The following is a 19,577-nucleotide window of genomic DNA, read 5'->3' on the forward strand; positions in this document are numbered from 1 at the left end:
CAAGGAGAGACAAGAGCTAACTTTTCTTACACTGTGGAAGCTCCAGCAGAATAGTGAGTGCAGCTAGCTCTGCAGTCTCCTCAGTGGCTGTGCCTCCCCTCTGTCCATGTGTTCACTGAGGGAGGAGATTTCTCGGCCTCTCCCTCTCACTCTGACCTGCGGAGCTCTAAAAGTGTCAGCTGCAGCTCTTAAGGCAGCAGCCTCAGGCTGTGGCTGCATAGTATTTAAGGCAGGGAGACAGCCTGATACACGGACGGCCCGGCCCACAAATATATATATATATATATATATATATATATATATATATATATTTACACACTACATACCTATATATACACATGTATGTAGTGTACACACTGTGGCAAGCAGCATCGCTGCTCAATATTGAGCCCACCTGTACTCAACACTGAAAGCCAGAAAGTCTGTCTGTAATATTCTCAGTGATTTTAGATGCACTACCACCCACTGGCTTGTCTTTCTCCTTGACAGGTTCTGTCAAGTCGGTTTTGACTACTGTTGAGCATATGAACAGCGTTTCTCCAGCACATCATGTCTTCTGTCTGCATTCTCAAGTATAAGTCCTTAACATTGACCTTGTATTTAAATTTCTCTTATGCAATTCAGCCATTTCTTAGTCTTACCCTTTTCATAGAAAGCTGGATAAAACCAGTATAGCTACCACTGCAGCCGCCAAAGGGGTTAATAGTTGTATTCACGCCTCTGAATTGAGTTGTGACTTCATAATTAGGTAAAAGTGTCAGTGTAGGTCTGGAAAAGTTTTGTGGTAACCTTGCTAAATCGCAGAAAAAGCAAACTCACCTACTTCCATGACTAATGGGGGTCACAGAAAACCCCACAAATCTGAGGGACAGCATTTTAAAGGAAAACTGTCACCCTGATTCCCCATACTAAACTTAATACACTGGGTTATAGTGTGGGTGACCAGGAATCCAAAGAGGGGTCACTTACTATAATCGGTGCTGTGGTTCCCGAAATATTGGCCGGCGAATTCCCCCTTGTGAATTTAGGGAGTCGCATGCAGGAGGCGGGGCCCCGCCGACTGTCCGGCCCCTGCTTCTTTCCGTCTTCTCAATCAGCTGTCCCCTTAGTTTGCACATTCATATTCTGCAACTCCACGTCCTAGTGACGTGAGTCGCATGTCACATGAGCGCATGCGCTGGCAGCTCTACAGCTCTCATATGACTGCTTTCAGCAGTCAGAGCTCAGGACATGAGAGCTGCATGTAAACCGCCAACGCATGCACTCTACTGACAGAACGCAGCGCTCACGTGACATGCGACTCATGTCACTAGGACGTGGAGTTGCAGAAAATGAATATACTAACTAAGGGAACGGCTGATTGAGAAGACGGAATGAAGCAGGCGCGGCCAGCCGGCGGGGCCCCGCCTCCTGCGCGTGACTTTGCCAGCCAATATTTCGGGAACCACAGCACCGATTATAGTAAGTGACCCCTCTGTGAATTCCTGGTCACCCAGTGTATTGGGTTTAGTGTGGGTGATCAGGGTGACAGTTTTCCTTTCAGTGAGTGAGACTGTGTGATGGTGGAGCCACAAAAAGGGATGGGACAAAAGAGGCAGAACCACTCAATGATGCATAAAGCTACAAAATTGAGCTTCAGGCTTCTCGGGGAGCGGTGAATTCAGGGGCCAGTGATCCGGACAGGGCTGTGGGAAGCTGACTGTGTGTGTGTGTGTGTGTGTGTTTGTAAGGTCAGGATAGGGGGCTCTCTACAGCCTGTGTAGGCACATTAAGTCATACATTACATTACTTATCCTGCACTGATCCTGAGTTACATCCTGTATTATACTCCAGAGCTGCACTCACCATTCTGCTGGTGGAGTCACTGGGGGAGATTTATCAAAACCTGTGCAGAGGAAAAGTTGCTGAGTTGCCAATAGCAACCAATCAGATCGCTTCTTTCATTTTTGAAAAGGCCTGTTAAAAATGAAAGAAGTGATCTGATTGGTTGCTGTGGGCAACTCAGCAACTTTTCTTCTGGACAGGTTTTGATAAATCTCCCCCACTGTGTACATAGATTACATTACTTATCCTGTAAAGATTCTGAATTACATCCTGTAGATCTTTGATTTAAAAATAAAAAACATTACAATAATAAATTGTGGAGTCAGGGTGCAATGCAGGGTAGATGCAGGGCAGATGTTATGGCCCAAGCGGCAGATGATATTAACCCCTTCTTGTCCTGACGCCAGGGCGTGGTTTAGCCTTAATCACCCGAAGGTAATACCGCTGATCCTGGGTTAGGCAGGGGCAATGAAGACACCAACGCCAGATTAAGGATAACTGTAGCTTTACTGAGGCAAGACAGGTGATATAGTCTTTGAAGTACAGCTAAATATCCCAGAGAGGTGACCAGTGACACAGGGGGACCTCGCAGGCTTGCTGGGACTTCCAGTAGTTAGACTGACTTTAGTGCAGGCCACGGTGACTAAAGATGGACTTGACTTGACAGAGAGGGTGACTGACAAAAGATGACTAGACTTACTGATGACCGACTTGTGGCTGCATGACTTTAGGCTTGAGGCCTCCAATGCTCTGGACACAGACACTGAGACGACTGCACTGGACCTCAGCATACAGCAGAAGAGAGAGATTGCAGAACCTCCCCTGGTTATATAGGGGGGCTGTGCAAGGAGCCCATAGGTCATTTGGGGAGACACCTGGTCACTGGAGCCCTCTGGGTAACAATCATGTGGTACAAACATTAAAGTAACAGTACATTAAATGAGGCAAACCTATATACATAATGGGGGTATGCCTCAGGGGATCAGTGGAACTTGGCCTGACAGGGAAAAAGGACAGTACGGGGCCACATCATCCCGTACTGCTACATCACAAAATAACAACATAACAATAAAAACAAACAACATATACCTGCATGTATAAAGCATTAGCCCATAAATGTCCATCAAAGTATTTCTTGTCCTGCTTCATTCTCTCTAAACACACTCCACTTAAATACCAAACCCTGAACATGCAAACTAGTAAACACAAATTTTTTCCTAATAAAATAATAATAAAATTTTAATAACAACAACAATAATAATAATAGTATAGTGTTTATCAGAACCTGTATATAATACCATAACTAATATGCTAACATAACAATACTTAGATTCCTTGTCCAGCTGCATTTTTCACAAAATAAAGAATTTTGGTCCAAATCAAACCACACCAAACCACACATGGAAAAAAAATTATTTGGCCCTGAGCTTGACTCTGCAACTAATGGAAGCACCCACCCTGTTGTACACCTCTGTATTAAAGAGACAATTAAGCAGGTAATGATCCATGCTTTCCAACATGCCTCCACACTCCTCAGATAAAACCAGTCCGTTCTCACCCCTGCCAATGGTCCACAGTCAATCCTCCTAAGGAATAGAATAATCACAAACAAACAGCATGCTCAAAGGACAACCCTGACAAACGCCAGACCTAACCTTTAAAGAATGGTCAATCCAACCATTCACAAGGCAGAAACTCTCCGCCCATGCATATAAAGTCATAAGCCAATCAAAAAACTCCCCAGGCAGCCCAAACCTCCAGAGGTACTTATGATTAGCCCAATCAAATGCTTTTGCCTTATCCAAGGACAGAAAATACCCCTTATAGTGCCTACATTATCCTGCTCTACAGCCTCTCTGACACTGAGCACCGCACTAAATGTACTGTGGCCTGGAACAGAGCAACTGAGCCCCGGAAAGGAGCCAGTGTGCAAGCTTCACCAGCCGATTAAACAGGGTTCTTGCCTTCAGAATCCTACTGTCCACATGGAGATTGGAGATGTGCTATTGGAGGCCAATTCTCAATGCAAGATGGTTCTTTGACAGGATGATTATGGTTACCTTAAATGTCTTATAGAACTTAGATGTTAAGCCATCTAGACCAGGTGACTCTTTTAGGGCAGGCCCATCAACCAGCAGCCTGACTACTTCTTCCTGGATCATCTCTGTCAAACGTCAAGAGAGGTGTCTACTCCAGGGAAAGTTTCAATTTCACGAAAGCTGAGACCCTATCTCGATTGAGAGCCTCCTTTTCTAAGAGGGGTGAGTAAAAGGATCTGACAACCTGGAGACAGACAGGGAGTGGTTTTTGAAAGAAATAAGCTCTGTTTTTTTATTCCTGGATAACCCCTTAAAGTTTTACCACAAACATCCAGGCTCCTGACCAGATGACAAACTCATCACCAATATTGTCCTAAACATGTCATGACGTCCATTCAAAAGAGTGATTCTAAATGGGTCAAATCAGTTTATGACAAGACAGTGCCTGCACAGCAAAATCTCATCAGCTAGGCTCATTCTTTACCAATCCCTCTGGCTGAACAAAACTGATATCTAATTCAGGAGTACCATAGGGATTTATCAAGGCATATGTATCAATTGCCTTGAAGCCCATCTTCAGCAATAACTCAACCAACTTGGTCCTTGAAGGACATGTACCCTTGCCCTGCTACAGAAGATGAACTGCATTCCTACTGTAACCACCTGACCCAGCTGTTTGGGGGGAACCACACATTATTCCATTGTGCCTCCCAGAGTCTCCTGACACTTTTACTGGCATCTTCATACTCACGGAGGTGGCTTATGACCCAGGACCCATATGTGGACATAGACTTCTGGGCCCTCTGCACTCCCCAGCCTTTCTCACTGAGGTCGGCTTCCCCTTCCAGAGCACTCAGCTTTCCTCCAGAAGAACCCAGCTTTCTGCCAGAAGCTCTTAGCTTTCCTGAGGTGAATTCCTCCTTACTGAAAACCTTGCAGTCTCTTGCCCCAGAGGGGGAGTAGGTGCAACATCGCTGTGACTCCTAGTGGAATGTCTCATCCCCAAATCCTGTATCGGCCTCTTTTGGACCTCTCTAGTTCCTACATGGAGAGAAAGAAGTAGGCCCCAGCTAGAAAGTTTCCTTGGAGCTCAGGAGACATAGCATACACAGGTACAACAGAACAGGACCAAGTTTATTGGAGCTACACTCCAGAGCTGCACACACTATTCTGATGTTGAAGTCCCTGGGGGACATTTATCAATTATGCAGTGAGGTCAGGGCCAGTTCTGCCTATAGACAAAATAAGCAGCTGCCTAGAGAGCCCTCCTGATGGGGGCACCACTCTGCCCGCTGCAAGAAAATTTGCCAAATCTGAAGAAGGGGTTTGTACACCCTGAAACGCGTCATTTTTTGCTTTATTTTCAATAAATTTGCAACTTCATTTCACCTCCATGACCTGGTTGTGACTTCTTCTGTGGACACCTGAGTCCCTGCCTTGAAGGTCATCTTCCTTTTTGCTGCACTTAATCTGAATACAGGATAACCATTTAGTTTTTCCTGAGACCTGTGGGCCTGCACAGGATCCTTCTTCCACAATACCTCAGATGAGGTTACATGCGTATATCCATACGCTCTAGGTGAGTGGCTATTTTATAGACTATATGTCTATCCCCACTTGCCGTGGGGCATACATTGTTTTATTAGGGCAACGCACAAGGTGCCTCCTTCTGGGCCTTTCTCCTTTTTTTCTGTTATCACAGAGCCTGGAGATGGCATCAGTATGAGGAGACCATATAGTGGCTGAATGACTGCCTGGAGTTTGTGGCAGCATGAAGAGACCATATAGTGGCTGAATGACACAGCCTGGAGGTGGCTGAATCATGAAACAATATAGTGGCTGAATTGCACAGCCTGGAGGTGCCTGAAGCATGAGGAGACTATTGAAATTTAAGATTTTTAAATGTAAGATTTTTTAATTGAAATTGAGGATTTTTAAATTTAGATTTTAACTCCCAAGTTTTAGTGTCCCGGGCCCTGACGTGTGGGTACAAAGGACCAAATTTAACAAGGAGTCACATGTCACATGGCAGCACAATGAGAGAGCCTTGAGGTGGTGGCAGCAGCAGCATGAGGGCCATGCCTACTGAGGGTTGAGTCTGAGGAACCCACCGACTGTTGACTGGGGGTGTCGGATGTCACTTGGGATGAAGTGGATGACCGAGTGAGCCGAGCAATCATGGCTGCTGGGTTGCTGGTCAAAACACGACTGCTAGCTGAGACCGGGAGCTCAGACCTACTTTGCTGCAACCTCTGCCTGTGCCTGATGAATTTAGGCCTCAGCCACTCCACTGTGCACGTCCTGGCACTACTCTGCCTGACATACTTATTGCGTATATGAGGGGAGTACAATACGCTTCACTAGGCTTAAAACAGTATTTGTCTAGAACAGCAGCAGGTGTGTACTATTGGCTGTCCTTTCACAGTATATGGACCCTTGACAGATTAACAGGTACAAATGTGGTGTCCCAATACCGTATTTCATACGTTACCTTGTGGTGAGGTCCCCAAAGACAGAGTCCCTAGAAACAGTGGGGGTCCTCTACCTTAGCTAGCCCCTCGTCACCCCTTAGTTAATATTTATGTAAATAAACATGTAAATATGTCTATTAAAGATTCTTACCTTGTTTGCGTCGAAGGACCTGCGGCTCATGTGACCGGGTTGCAGAACTCTATGGTTTGCTGAAGGACCTTTGGTGGTTCTCATGGCATGTGATCACCCACAATGCAATGTAAGGGTGAGTGACAGCTGATTGGACCAATCCAAACCGGCCAGCCCCTGCCCATATAAGGGAGCTGCGCCATCTTGATCGCTCTCTTCGCTCTTGGGTTGCTGATTCTGGATGAGGTAGGACCTCCGCAGCTTACAAGACAAATTACTAGGCTTAAGCCTTGCAGCCTAAGCCTGCGCTAGAGACGGATAGTTCATACAATTCCCGGTTACCTCAGCAAGATCTCCGGACCTAATCAAACCCCTAAATCTGGCGGATCTATGCAAATACAATCCTCTAAAGCTAAAGCAAACTCTCCGGTCCTAAGCATCTGTCAGTCACTGCTGTGCTGTTTCAATAGACTCTGTTATCTGGACTCTTACCGTTATTGCAAATACAGAAAATCTTCAGTAAAGATTCTGCAAGTTTTAAGTTCAATACTGCTGTGGACAATCTATTTATTTCACACTCACCTATCGCTCTAGGGAAGGGTGGTGATAGGCCCAGCATCACTACAGAGTTTTAACCCTCACCCTGGCGTCACGAGTGACAAGGGTTAACAGTGCCCTTTCAGTATCTAGAACAGCAACACCCCAACTAACCTACACCCCACAAGGCTTTCCACACAGTTCCTCACCACACAAAATAGTACACTACTTAGATGTAGGTATGTGGTATGCACTTATGAGGGCAGAAAAATGTGCTACAGTATGCTTAAGAATACTTATTTTTACCTGTGTCCCAGATTCCAAAATTTCTTTACAATCAGAAAATGTCAGCATATATCCTGACATTCAAAATAAGAAAATGATGCATAACGTTCTCTAAAGAAAAGGATCCTTCATTATATGACAATATGAGTATTGTGTGTTCCAGTGATATTAGCTCATCGGAGGAACAGGAAAACAGGACACAACTTAATTCTGCAACTAAAGAACCACAACAAAGAATGAGCGACTTAAAGCGTACTGGAACTGAGGAACTTCAAAATGGTAAATCTACCACCTGGGATAGTCAGTCAATTCCAACAGCCGGTGGTCAGTATCCACGGTTCCCTGTTTCTGCTAGTCCTTGGCAATATTCCTTTTAATATGGCAATAATGCTGGCAGAGTAACTCAAGGATACCCACATGTTTACTACAATACACAGTCAACCAATCCTTATAATCAGTCATCTGCATGTGCAGGGCCAAATTCCTTTAAAACAAACCAGACTTACTCTGATTTCAATGGACAGATTCAAGCACAGATGTATTCAGTTTCTGGCCCCTTTGGTGCCAATTTGCTATACAATTTATGCAGATCCGTCCTCTTCTTCAAATCAGAATCCAGTGCCAAGTTCTCCTGGAAATACAGGCTGGCCATGGAGTTCTTGGCAATAATGAAGAAAACATGATGAAAGATGAAACAAGATGAAAAGATGAAACAAGACAATGATCTCTGGATTCAATATCTGAATTTTTTATTTAAAAAAATTACAGTTGACTACTTGCAGTAGTACTTTTTATGCCAATGACATTTGTAGTTTTTGGCATTTGGCATTTCTTAACTGTGCTAACTTTTTTCTATGTTTCTGCATTATATTATGTAAAATTAACATGTCTCACCAGTATTTCATTTTTATAAGCAAAATACTTATTTTTATATATTTTTCCAATTTTTATACAAGAGTTTTCCTCAGGGCAGTGTCTATAACTATTTTATATATTTGTTTAAAAAAAGTATTTTAGTAAAACACTAGCCGGTGATTACTTTTGCCTGGACAGTCTGGACTTTCACAGTATCTAGGCCCTAGACAGATTAACAGGTACGAAATAGTACACTACTTAGATGTATGTATGTGGTATGCACTTATGAGGGCAGAAAAATGCACTTCAGTACACTTAAAAAAGTATCTGAGTAAAAGCACCAGCCGGTGATTACTTTTGGCTGTCCTTTCATAGTATGTAGGCCCTTGACAGATTAACAGGTACAAAATAGTACAATACTTAGATGTAGCAAGCAAATAGATAGATTCAGCTCACCCCAAAGCCAAGATAAACGAGCAAGGAGAAGGTGCGGACTAAAACCCCAGGTAAATGGCAAGAAACATGTTTACTCCTGCTCTAGTTGCAGATCAAATCGCCTTCTTTATTAGACCACAGCTACACATATCACAGGTACATGGCAGGATGTGACGTGTTTTGGCTAGGTGCTGGCCTTACTCATATGAGTAAGGCCAGCACCTCTCCGAAACGCGTCACATCCTGCCAAGTACCTGTGATCTGTGTAGCTTTAGTCTAATAAAGAAGGCAATTTGATCTGCAACTAGAGCTGGAGTCAACCTGTTTCTTGCCACTACTTAGATGTAGGTATGTGGTATGCACTTATGAGGGCAGAAAAATGCACTACAGTACACTTAAAAAAGTATCTGAGTAAAAGCACCAGCCGGTGATTACTTTTGGCTGTCCTTTCATAGTATGTAGGCCCTTGACAGATTAACAGGTACAAAATAGTACAATACTTAGATGTAGCAAGCAAATAGATAGATTCAGCTCACCCCAAAGCCAAGATAAACGAGCAAGGAGAAGGTGCGGACTAAAACCCCAGGTAAATGGCAAGAAACATGTTTACTCCAGCTCTAGTTGCAGATCAAATCGCCTTCTTTATTAGACCACAGCTACACATATCACAGGTACATGGCAGGATGTGACGTGTTTTGGCTAGGTGCTGGCCTTACTCATTTGAGTAAGGCCAGCACCTGGCCGAAACGCGTCACATCCTGCCAAGTACCTGTGATCTGTGTAGCTTTAGTCTAATAAAGAAGGCAATTTGATCTGCAACTAGAGCTGGAGTCAACCTGTTTCTTGCCACTACTTAGATGTAGGTATGTGGTATGCACTTATGAGGGCAGAAAAATGCACTACAGTACACTTAAAAAGGTATCTGAGTAAAAGCACCAGCCGGTGAGTACTTTTGCCTGGACTTTCACAATATCTAGGCCCTTAACAGATTAACAGGTACAAAATAGTACACTACTTAGATGTACGTATGTGGTATGCACTTATAAGGGCAGAAAAATTCGGTACAGTACGCTTAAAAAACGTAATTTAGTAAAACACTAGCCGATGATTAGTTTTGCCTGGACTTTCACAGTATGTAGGCCCTTGACAGATTCACAGGTACAAAATAGTACACTACTTAGATGTATGTATGTGGTATGCACTTATAAGGGCAGAAAAATGCGGTAAAGTACGCTTAAAAAAAATATATTTTTGCACAACACCAGCAGTACACAACAGTTCTGCAGCACAAAAAAGCTGTGTACTAAACACAAAAGTGCACTCTGTCAAAGACTATTGGAATGGACTGCTGGGTATTATACCATCTACAGACTAGTATAACCAGCAGATGATTTGTTGTGGAACAAAGACACAGAATTGCGCTGAAAAATTATTCCTGCCTCATCTGCTAAGGTTTATGTTGAGGCAGCTTGTTGAAATGTATGAGGAAACACACAGCTATCTGCCCCTCTCTGTAATACAATGCTGAAGAAAGTAACTGGGAGGTTAATGCCTGCAGTAAAAATCCTTTTCAGTGGAAAAAACACTGCTCTCTGTCCACAAGAACACTGATGTGTCTAGGATATGAAACGCTGCTGGAATGAGCTTTTCTGTGTAACACACACACAACGATGTTCGTCCTATCTCTATGCAGTGTAATGAATGATATGACAAGCCGCAAAATGGCTGCCGAATATATAGGGCTGTGATATCACAAGTATGACTGGCTGCTGCATCCTGCATGTGATTCAGGGTCATCCCGCCTAATTCCCTTCCCGCCTTGCCTTCCCAGCATTCCCTGCCCTTTGTACTGACATGTACTCCACCATTTTAGATGCCCTTGAGCCTGGACACAGTAAATGGAGTTTAATGAAGCGATTCGCGCAAAAGAATCACGGCGATATTCGCATTCGTTGAGAATCAAATATTTCATGAAATTCGTAACAAAACCGGGTTCGTCAGCTTTGATTTACTCATCTCTACTTGCGACGTTTTTTTCTCCCTTTGTGGTGGCCCAGTACAGGAGTTGTAACCCCGTACCCTTGCTGCCCTGTCAGGCAACATCCCTGCAATGTCCCCTGGGCCCCCTTACACCTGTCCCCTTATGTATATATTGTTTGCCATCTGTTATACTATATAATGCATATAGAAAGTGTTATTACTTTAATAAAGGTTAACATCTGATCACCAGTTGTCATGTGAGTTGTCATGTGAATGTAACCCAGGAGGTATCAGTGACCATGTGACCTAAAGGTGACCTATGGGACCCCTCAGAGTATCCCCCATATAAGACCTGGGTGGAGTCTCTGCGCTCTCTCTCTCTTGAGTCTTTGCTGAGGTCAGTGCAGTCAAGTTCTAGAGTGTGTTTGGAGTCCATAGGAGGCCTCAAGTCCGTCCTGCAGCCGCAAGTCTTTAAGTCTACAAGTAAGCTACAGTGACAGCTTAGTCAGTCTCAAGTCAGGTCAAGTCAGTCACTGTCATCTATTGTCAAGTCAGCGTGGTCTGCACTAAATTATCCAGTTCTACTGCAAGTCCCAGCAAGCCCTTAAGGTCTCTGAAGTCACTGGTCACCTGCATGGGCCTGGCTACACTGTATAGACTGTACCATCTGTCACTCTACCATTGTCCATAACTTGGCGTTGGTGTCATTATTGCCCCTGTGCCTAACCCAGGATCCAGCTGTATACCTTAAGGGGGTATTGAGGATAAACCACGCCCTGGCATCACGAATAAAAGGGGTTAATGCCATCTGCCCCTAGGGCAATTTTGTCTGCCCTGCATTATCACACCCCATACCACACCCATATCTTCCGGCAGAATAATGGCCACAATGACGGCCGAAATTCAAGTGAATGGGATTCTCTGTGCCCGTTATGCCTCCCTTTGGGCTCTGTTAAAGGCACAAAAAGAGATCCTAAATGGACGTTTGTGGTGGAAACCAGCGGCAGTGTGAAAGTAGCCTTAGTCCGCAATGCATCAGTGACAACTGGCTTTTTAATATGCATTATTCAATTCATTTTGCCCAGGACTCTATTCTCTTTTTATTGCCAGAACCTTTATAACTACTTGTCACCCAGTTGCCCTAGAACCCTGATTGGCATATTATATTCTGTGTTATGAAACAATACAGTCAGATCCATAAATATTGGGGCATCGGCACAATTCTAACATTTTTTCTCTATACACCACCACAATGGATTTGAAATGAAACAAACAAGATGTGCTTTAACTGCATATTGTCAGCTTTAATTTGAGGGTATTTACATCCAAATCATGTGAACGGTGTAGGAATTACAACAGTTTCAATATGTGCCTCCCACTTGTTAAAATCAAATTTTCACTTTTTAATACTTGGTTGCAAATCCTTTGCAGTCAATTACAGCTTGATGTCTGAAATGCATAGACATCACCAGACGCTGTGTTTCATCCCTGGTGATGCCCTGCCAGGCATCTACTGCAACTGTCTTCAGTTCTTGCTTGTTCTTGGGGCATTTTCCCTTCAGTTTTGTCTTCAGCAAGTGAAATGCATGCTCAATCGGATTCAGGTCAGGTGATTGATTTGGCCATTGCATAACATTCCACTTATTTCCCTTAAAAAACTTTGGTTGCTTTTGCAGTATGCTTTGGGTCATTGTTCATCTGCTCTGTGAAGCACTGTCCAATGAGTTCTGAAGCATTTTGCTGAATATGAGCAAATAATATTGCCCGAAACACTTCAGAATTCATCCTGCTGCTTTTGTCAGCAGTCACATCATCAATATATACAAGAGAAGCAGTTCCATTGGCAGCCATACATGCCCACTATGCCATGACACAACCACCACCACGCTTCACTGATGAGGTGTATGCTTAGGATCATGAGCAGTTCCTTTCCTTCTCCATACTCTTCTCTTCCCATTACTCTGGTACATGTTGATCTTGATCTCATCTGTCCATAGGATGTTGTTCCAGAACTGTGAAGGCTTTTTAGATGTCGTCTGGCAAACTCTGATCTGGCCTTCCTGTTTTTGAGGCTCACCAATGGTTTCCATCTTGTGGTGAACTCTCTGTATTCACTCTGGTGAAGTCTTCTCTTGATTGTAGAAAGCCCCCAGATCAGACAGAATGGGAGAGGAGGGGGCACATGACAGGGGGTGTAGGGGAGAGGTAGTGAAAGGGTTAATGGGCAGTGAGGGAACGGGTAGGTCAGGTTCAGGTCGGGGATAGTACAGGGGGTGGAAGGAAGAGGAGGACCATTCACCGGGAGATCAGCGTGTCCCGCCCTGTTAGTAGAGGGAATTTTGGTGGTTACGTGGGGGGGGGGGGGGGGGGGGGGGTTGGTTAATACTGTCACGGTGGTGTAAGCTGGAAGGGGATTTGGAGGCATGCTGGAAGATGGTGGAGGTCCTGGTCATAACGACCGGGGGGGAGCTGGGTCGGGAGCCAGCTAAACATGGGGGTCCCTGGCGGAAGGGACATGTGGTCTCCGAAGGTGGTGCCGTTGGGTCAGGTGTTGGTCGACCAAAGGCAAAGTAGGAGACTGGCCTGGATGAGAAGCTGCCTTCAGGTCCCCTTTCAGAATGGTGGGTTATATCGGTTGGGAGGGTATGTGAACCCTGATTGTTATGTGTTTATCTTGTTATTTATATTTGGAGGATATTTTTGTATATATGATGTTTTAATATATTTTGGGTTTTGTTAAATAAAAGTTGGGTCCACTGTGGCCTTTACACCATACTCTGTGTCCGTGGTTCTTAAGGTAGAAGGAGAAGGGTGGATAGATGGGTGGGGTTTTTGGTGTGCAACGGCAGCGGAACTCTACGCTCCCCTAGTCATGACTTTGACACACATATGCCTACCTCCTGGAGAGTGTTCTTCATCCAGCCAACTGTTGTGAAGGGGGTTTTCTTTTCCAGGGAAAGAATTCTTTGGTCATCCACCACAGTTGTTTTCCTTAATCTTCCGGGTCTTTTAGTGTTGCTGAACTCACTGGTGCATTCCTTCTTTTTAAGAATGTTCCAAACAGTTGTTTTGGCCACGCCTAATGTTTTGGCTATCTCTCAGATGGGGTTGTTTTGTTTTTCAGCCTAATGATGGCTTGCTTCACTGATAGTACTTGAATAGTACCTGTCACTAAATAAACTTTCCTAAACTAACCCAGGCTATGTTACCTAACTCCCCCCCCCCCCCCCCCCCCTTTAAATTTTTTAAGAGCTTCTAAAAGCTCTGTTTTATACATTTTCTTCGCTGGCAGTAAGATGTGGGCGTGCCCCATCAGGCGCTACATTTCTGAAGCCTGTTGGGGGGACCACTTCCACCCTCAGTTCATGCTGGTTCACAGAGTCTGGAGCAGTGGAGAAGCTGCAGGCCGGCTGGGAGAAGGAGAGAACTTCTTCCACAGCTCTGTCACCTATCTCCAACCAGCCGGCCATGTCCGCAGCTATTTGACAGGCAGGGAGCAGCGCTGTGCCTGACTGCAGTCAGATTTCGGACTCATGCCAGGCCAGCATGAGTCCGAAATCTATCGGCCGGGAATGGTAGGCAGACCCCTAGTGGTGGATTTTCCCAAGTTAAAATAAACATAGAAAAAAAAATAATAACATATATTTAGGAACTTATTAAAAATAGCTTTCTTAACAAAAATATAAAACATTTTTAATGACAGGTAATCTTTAACAAGTGGGAGGCACATTTGCAAACTGTTGTAATTCCTACACCCTTCATCTGCTTTGGATGTAAATACCCTCAAATTAAAGCCGACAGTCTGCAGTTAAAGCACATCTTGTTCGTTTAATTTCAAATCCATTGTGGTGGTGTATAGAGCCAAAAACGTTAGAATTGTGCCGATGTCCCAATATTTTTGCACCTGACTGTATGTGATAATGTGATATTGGTTGTAACTCCACTCTTACAGAGCCTAGTGAATATACATTTAGGCTATGTATATTTGCTATCTAGCTGGACAGTGCAGATACTTTGTATGCTTGTGCTCCTTGTAGTATTGTCAGGTATTCTGTCCGCAAAGACCTGCAGCATCTGCAGGAAGGAGCTGCCATCCCCAACCTACCTCATCCCCAGCCTACCTCATCAGTCTGGGCTCCTTGCCAATGTCTCCTCACAGACACACGCATGCACACTCTCTGACACCCTGAGACACATCTCCTCAGCCCTCCCCTCACAGCCTCTCACTCCCTCTGTCTGCTCATTTGCAATGCAAGGCTCACTTATCATTGAGGCTCTCAGCTTGGGGATGTGTGTCTGTGCTGCAGATCGCTCAGCCTGCTGCTTGCTGCAGGGAGGAGGCTTTATCTGATGCTGCCCTCTGCCCCATCTCTTCCTCAGTTTAAGGAGGGTGGAACCCCTGATTCAGTATCTGGATGGAGCCCCAGCAAGGGCCTGGTACCTCAGGTGAGTGACTGGCAGGCAAGGGTCTTGGGTTGGTCCCCACTTTGGGCATCTTAAGTGCATTAGGTGTGTGATCATTATGTCTTAGTAGGCAAAGTCTATGGGATTGTAAAGTGGGAAGTTAGTGCTGGGATGCTGGGACTTGTGTGGACAGTACCGCATTGCACTGGTGATATTAATACACAGGGCATGCCAGCAGCATAGAGTGGTACAGACATGGGCACTCTATATGTGTTTGTACATTATCCCAGGTGTCACCCCCTATTACCAAATAGAAAAGAATTGTGTGTGATCATTATGTAAGTGGGGTAAGAAGTCCAAGTAATATTTATTGTAACCAAAGTTCAAAATAAAAATCCTCAAGTGCTGGAATCCTGCAGGCCATAGACAGAGGTAGCAAACACACTGGGGATATACTGTAACATGAAACAGTCTCTAAAAGCCACAGTTTAAGCTGCAGCACTGATACTGGTATTGGGGGGTTGGTGGAGGGAGGGAGGGGGGGGGGGGGATAAAACCAGATCTGGGAATGCTGAGTATTTGCTTTATAGTAGCAAAAGGACAGCTGCTGAAAAATGTAATACAGTAGTGAGATTATGAGACAGTCACATAGACAGAGTGTGACACCCAGACAGTCACCCCCCTCCTTCCCCCACCTGCCTAGTTTTAAATTTGCAAGGCATTAAAACCATTGCTGTAATTAATCCCTAGAGAAGAGCCTGGTAGGCATTAGATGAGCTGGGGTAAGAAGGATGGGGGAGGGCGGAGATGGGGTGCATAATCTAGGCTGATAATAATGACCCCCCTCTCTTTATTGTGTCTGGTTAAAGCAGTAAATACAAATAAATTGCTTAAAAAGTGGAGAAAAAAGCAGATAAAAGTTTAGGAAATACAATTTGCATCATGGTCATTTAGTAGTCCAGATTTATTTGTTGTCTGTTTTAAATTGTGGTTTTCTATTTTGGTGCTAGTTGTTGTTTTTGTATTTCTTTGTGGTTTTCTATTTTCTGTTTTAAATTATGTATTTTGTACTTGTGTGTTTTCTATACTATATATATATAATATATATTTCTTTTCTTTTTGCTTTTTCTTTATTTGTGGGTATTTATTTTTATTTTGTAGTTTGTATTTAATGTTTTTATTTCTGTGTTTATGTGACTTAGTATGTATATTTAGTATTTGTTTTACAATTTTGTCTTTTTTTAAGCACCTCACACGGAACCTTAACGGGTAACTCTCATTAAAATAAATTTTTGCTTTTGCACTCCTTATGGTAAATCAAAAAAAAAAATGACTAATATACCATGTTTTATTTGTGCTTAAAAAAGCTCAAGAGCACATTTTCCCCCATCTTATACACAGACTTAGGACCGAGATCCAAACACAGAAAGTGCAGCCTGGAGTGCTGAGGGAAGTGTATCCAACCTCATCCAATCATAGCTCCTCTCACATTTAACTGACATATGCTGTTGGTTGGACTCCCCCCCCCCCCCCCCTCAGCACTCCAGGCTGCACTTCCTGTGTTTGGGCTTCGGTCCTAAGTCTGTGTATAAGATGGGGGGAAATGTGCTCTTGAGCTTTTTTAAGCACAAATAAAACATAGAAAACTAAAAAATTTTAACCAAAGTATATTAGAAATCTTTTTAATTTACCATAAGGAGTGCAATAGCAAAAATTAGTTTTAATGAGAGAGACCATTTAAATGCACCTCTGTTACCCAGCCTTTGATATGCTAAATGATAGGGCTTGTTAATGCCTGCCATTCCAGTCACAATAACAGAGGAAGCCTTATTATAAAGAAAGCTCTGTCTGGTGATGCCAATGGTAATTCAGTGGTGTGTGTCTCTGGAGAGTGGCATGTTGAGAGTCACATGGCATTTCATCAAAGTGTCATCTCTCTCTGTGGAAAGCCTCTTATAATGATAAATCGCAGTAACTACCTGTGCACAGTGCAACATCAGTGCAAGTCTTTGGACTTAAAGACATCTTGGGTATTGATCGTGTTTTTAGCATTCGGTATAGGGTGTACCAAAACAGTGAGGGAGGCTTGAATGGTGCTGAACATGAAGAGGTACATTTAGAAGGCAATCAAGTGGTTAATACTTAAGACCTATAGGATGCATTGTATATTCAGTTATATAAACTCCGTGATAGAGAGTTACTATTTTGTTATTTCTGTCAGGGAACTCTACATGATCTATGGACATTCTGTGAATTCCGGGAACACTTTTAGCTCCCTCCACATCTTTGTTTTTAGTGCATAGTTTTTCCCTGGAGACACTTCCTCTTTCCCACTGGATTTTTAACTAGTTGTTTATTTCCAATATAGTTTCTATGACCTTTTTTGGATTTTGTATTTGGACTGTATAAAGAATGCAGCTCATTGACAAAGCTATAGGTCTTGAAAACGTGTCACATATTCTGAAGTCATATCAAATGGATGTGTCGTGCAACACACAAAACACACGCAGTACTGTTAGAAAAGGAACATCAGCCATAACATTAAAGGGGTATTCCTGAATTGTTTTTTACTTGACTATGTTACAGGGGCTGTAAAGTTAGTGTAGCTCATAAAATAGTGTCTGTACCTGTGTTGCATGGTGGTCTTGCAATTCTTTTGTGACTTTTGCCCCAAAGTTAATTTTTAACAGAATACAAAATGAGTGTCGTCTTAGGTTTTCCCAGGTTGCAGTTCGGCTTGAGACATTACATCACTAGTCAGGGGATCAGAGGGAGCCTGTCATTGCTTCAATGGGTGGAGCGACTGCTGGGTGGTAGGAAGATCATTCTGTTTTTGCAACAGCTGGAGGCACCCAGGTGAGCAAACAATAGTCTATTGCATTGAAGCGATCACAGGTGTGAGGAATAGTCAACTCTTACTTACAAACAAGGAATGATGGGATTTGTAGTTTAAGGTATAAACTCCAACATGAAATAGCCATTTCACAGAAAGATAGCCTCAGCTTTATGGTAATCTCACAACGTAGCCCTTTAGCCCCAAGACAAGCATGGATCCTTTCTAAGCATGTCCATTACTGTCTGGCAGGTACTACTAAAATGACCTTATGGTGAATAGCCCCTTTAAGAACATTTGTCTTATGTAATACTGAGTACCCCCCCCCCCCTTGTGCTTTCAAAAAACTCTGATCCGCCAAGACATATACTCCACAAGACCTCAGAAGGTGTCCTGTGGTATCTGACAACAAAATAATATCAAGTCCTTTACATCCTATTAGTTGTAAAATGGATTGATTGAAAAAAAAAAAAAGGACCTCGTCCTTTCTTTAAAGTGTACCTGTCGTTAACAAAACCTTTTTCTACAATGTAGATAATACCATTATCTATATATTTGTAATAAGCATTGGTTAAAAAAATGTGTATATTTTTGTCCTTGTGTCACTGTGAGGAGTCCAAATACAGAAAGTGTAGGTAGACAAACAGGGCTCTGTGCACTGAGGACAAGTAGGGCTCTGTGCACTCAGGACAAGCAGGGCTCTGTACACTGAGGACAAGCAGGGCTCTGTACACTGAGGACAAGCAGGGCTCTGTACACTGAGGATAAGCAGGGCTCTGTGCACTGAGGACAAGTAGGGCTCTTTGCACTGAGGACAAGCAGGGCTCTGTACACTGAGGACAAGCAGGGCTCTGTACACTGAGGACAAGCAGGGCTCTGTACACTGAGGACAAGCAGGGCTCTGTACACTGAGGACAAGCAGGGCTCTGTACACTGAGGACAAGCAGGGCTCTGTGCAGTGAGGACAAGCAGTGCTCTGTGCAGTGAGGACAAGCAGGGCTCTGTACACTGAGGACAAGCAGGGCTCTGTGCAGTGAGGACAAGCAGTGCTCTGTGCAGTGAGGACAAGCAGGGCTCTGTACACTGAGGACATGCAGGGCTCTGTACACTGAGGACAAGCAGGGCTCTGTGCACTGAGGACAAGCAAGGTTCTGTGCACTGAGAACAAGCAGGGATCTGTACACTGAGGACAAGTAGGGCTATGTGCACTGAGGACAAGCAAGGTTCTGTGCACTGAGGACAAGTAGGGCTCTTTGCACTGAGGACAAGCAAGGTTCTGTGCACTGAGGACAAGCAGGGCTCTTTGCACTGAGGACAAGCAAGGTTCTGTGCACTGAGGACAAGCAGGGCTCTGTACAATGAGGACAAGCAGGGCTCTGTACACTGAGGACAAGCAGGGCTCTGTACACTGAGGATAAGCAGGGCTCTGTGCACTGAGGACAAGCAGGGCTATGTGCACTGAGGACAAGCAGGGCTCTGTGTACTGAGGACAAGCAGGGCTTTCTACACTGAGGACAAGCATGTCTCTGTACACTGAGGACAAGCAGGGCTCTGTACACTGAGGACAAGCAGGGCTCTGTACACTGAGGACAAGCAGGGCTCTGTACACTGAGGATAAGCAGGGCTCTGTACACTGAGGATAAGCAGGACTCTGCACTGAGGACAAGCAGGGTTCTGTGCACTGAGGACAAGCAGGGCTCTGTACACTGAGGACAAGCAGGGCTCTGTACACTGAGGACAAGCAGGGCTCTGTATACTGAGGACAAGCAGGGCTCTGTGCAGTG

The 19,577-nt window shown here is 44.2% G+C and overlaps 1 protein-coding gene across 4 annotated transcripts in view; it reads left to right on the forward strand.

The window, feature by feature from the left end:
- Nucleotides 1-19,577, forward strand: part of DBNDD1 (dysbindin domain containing 1) — a 59,058-nt gene that overhangs the window by 15,222 nt on the left and 24,259 nt on the right. The window contains exon 1 of one of the 4 annotated variants that reach the window (XM_056525965.1): nucleotides 14,729-15,002. The exons of 2 other annotated variants lie outside the window; for them this stretch is intronic. In XM_056525965.1, coding sequence (XP_056381940.1) covers nucleotides 14,907-15,002 — 96 coding nt within the window. In that variant the 5' untranslated portion in view covers nucleotides 14,729-14,906. Of the gene's footprint in view, nucleotides 1-14,728; nucleotides 15,003-19,577 lie in introns of those variants that run through there. One more of the 4 variants, XM_056525966.1, reaches the window with a different exon arrangement.

Source organism: Hyla sarda, chromosome 6 (assembly GCF_029499605.1).
Source record: "Hyla sarda isolate aHylSar1 chromosome 6, aHylSar1.hap1, whole genome shotgun sequence".
Lineage (NCBI taxonomy): Eukaryota > Metazoa > Chordata > Amphibia > Anura > Hylidae > Hyla > Hyla sarda.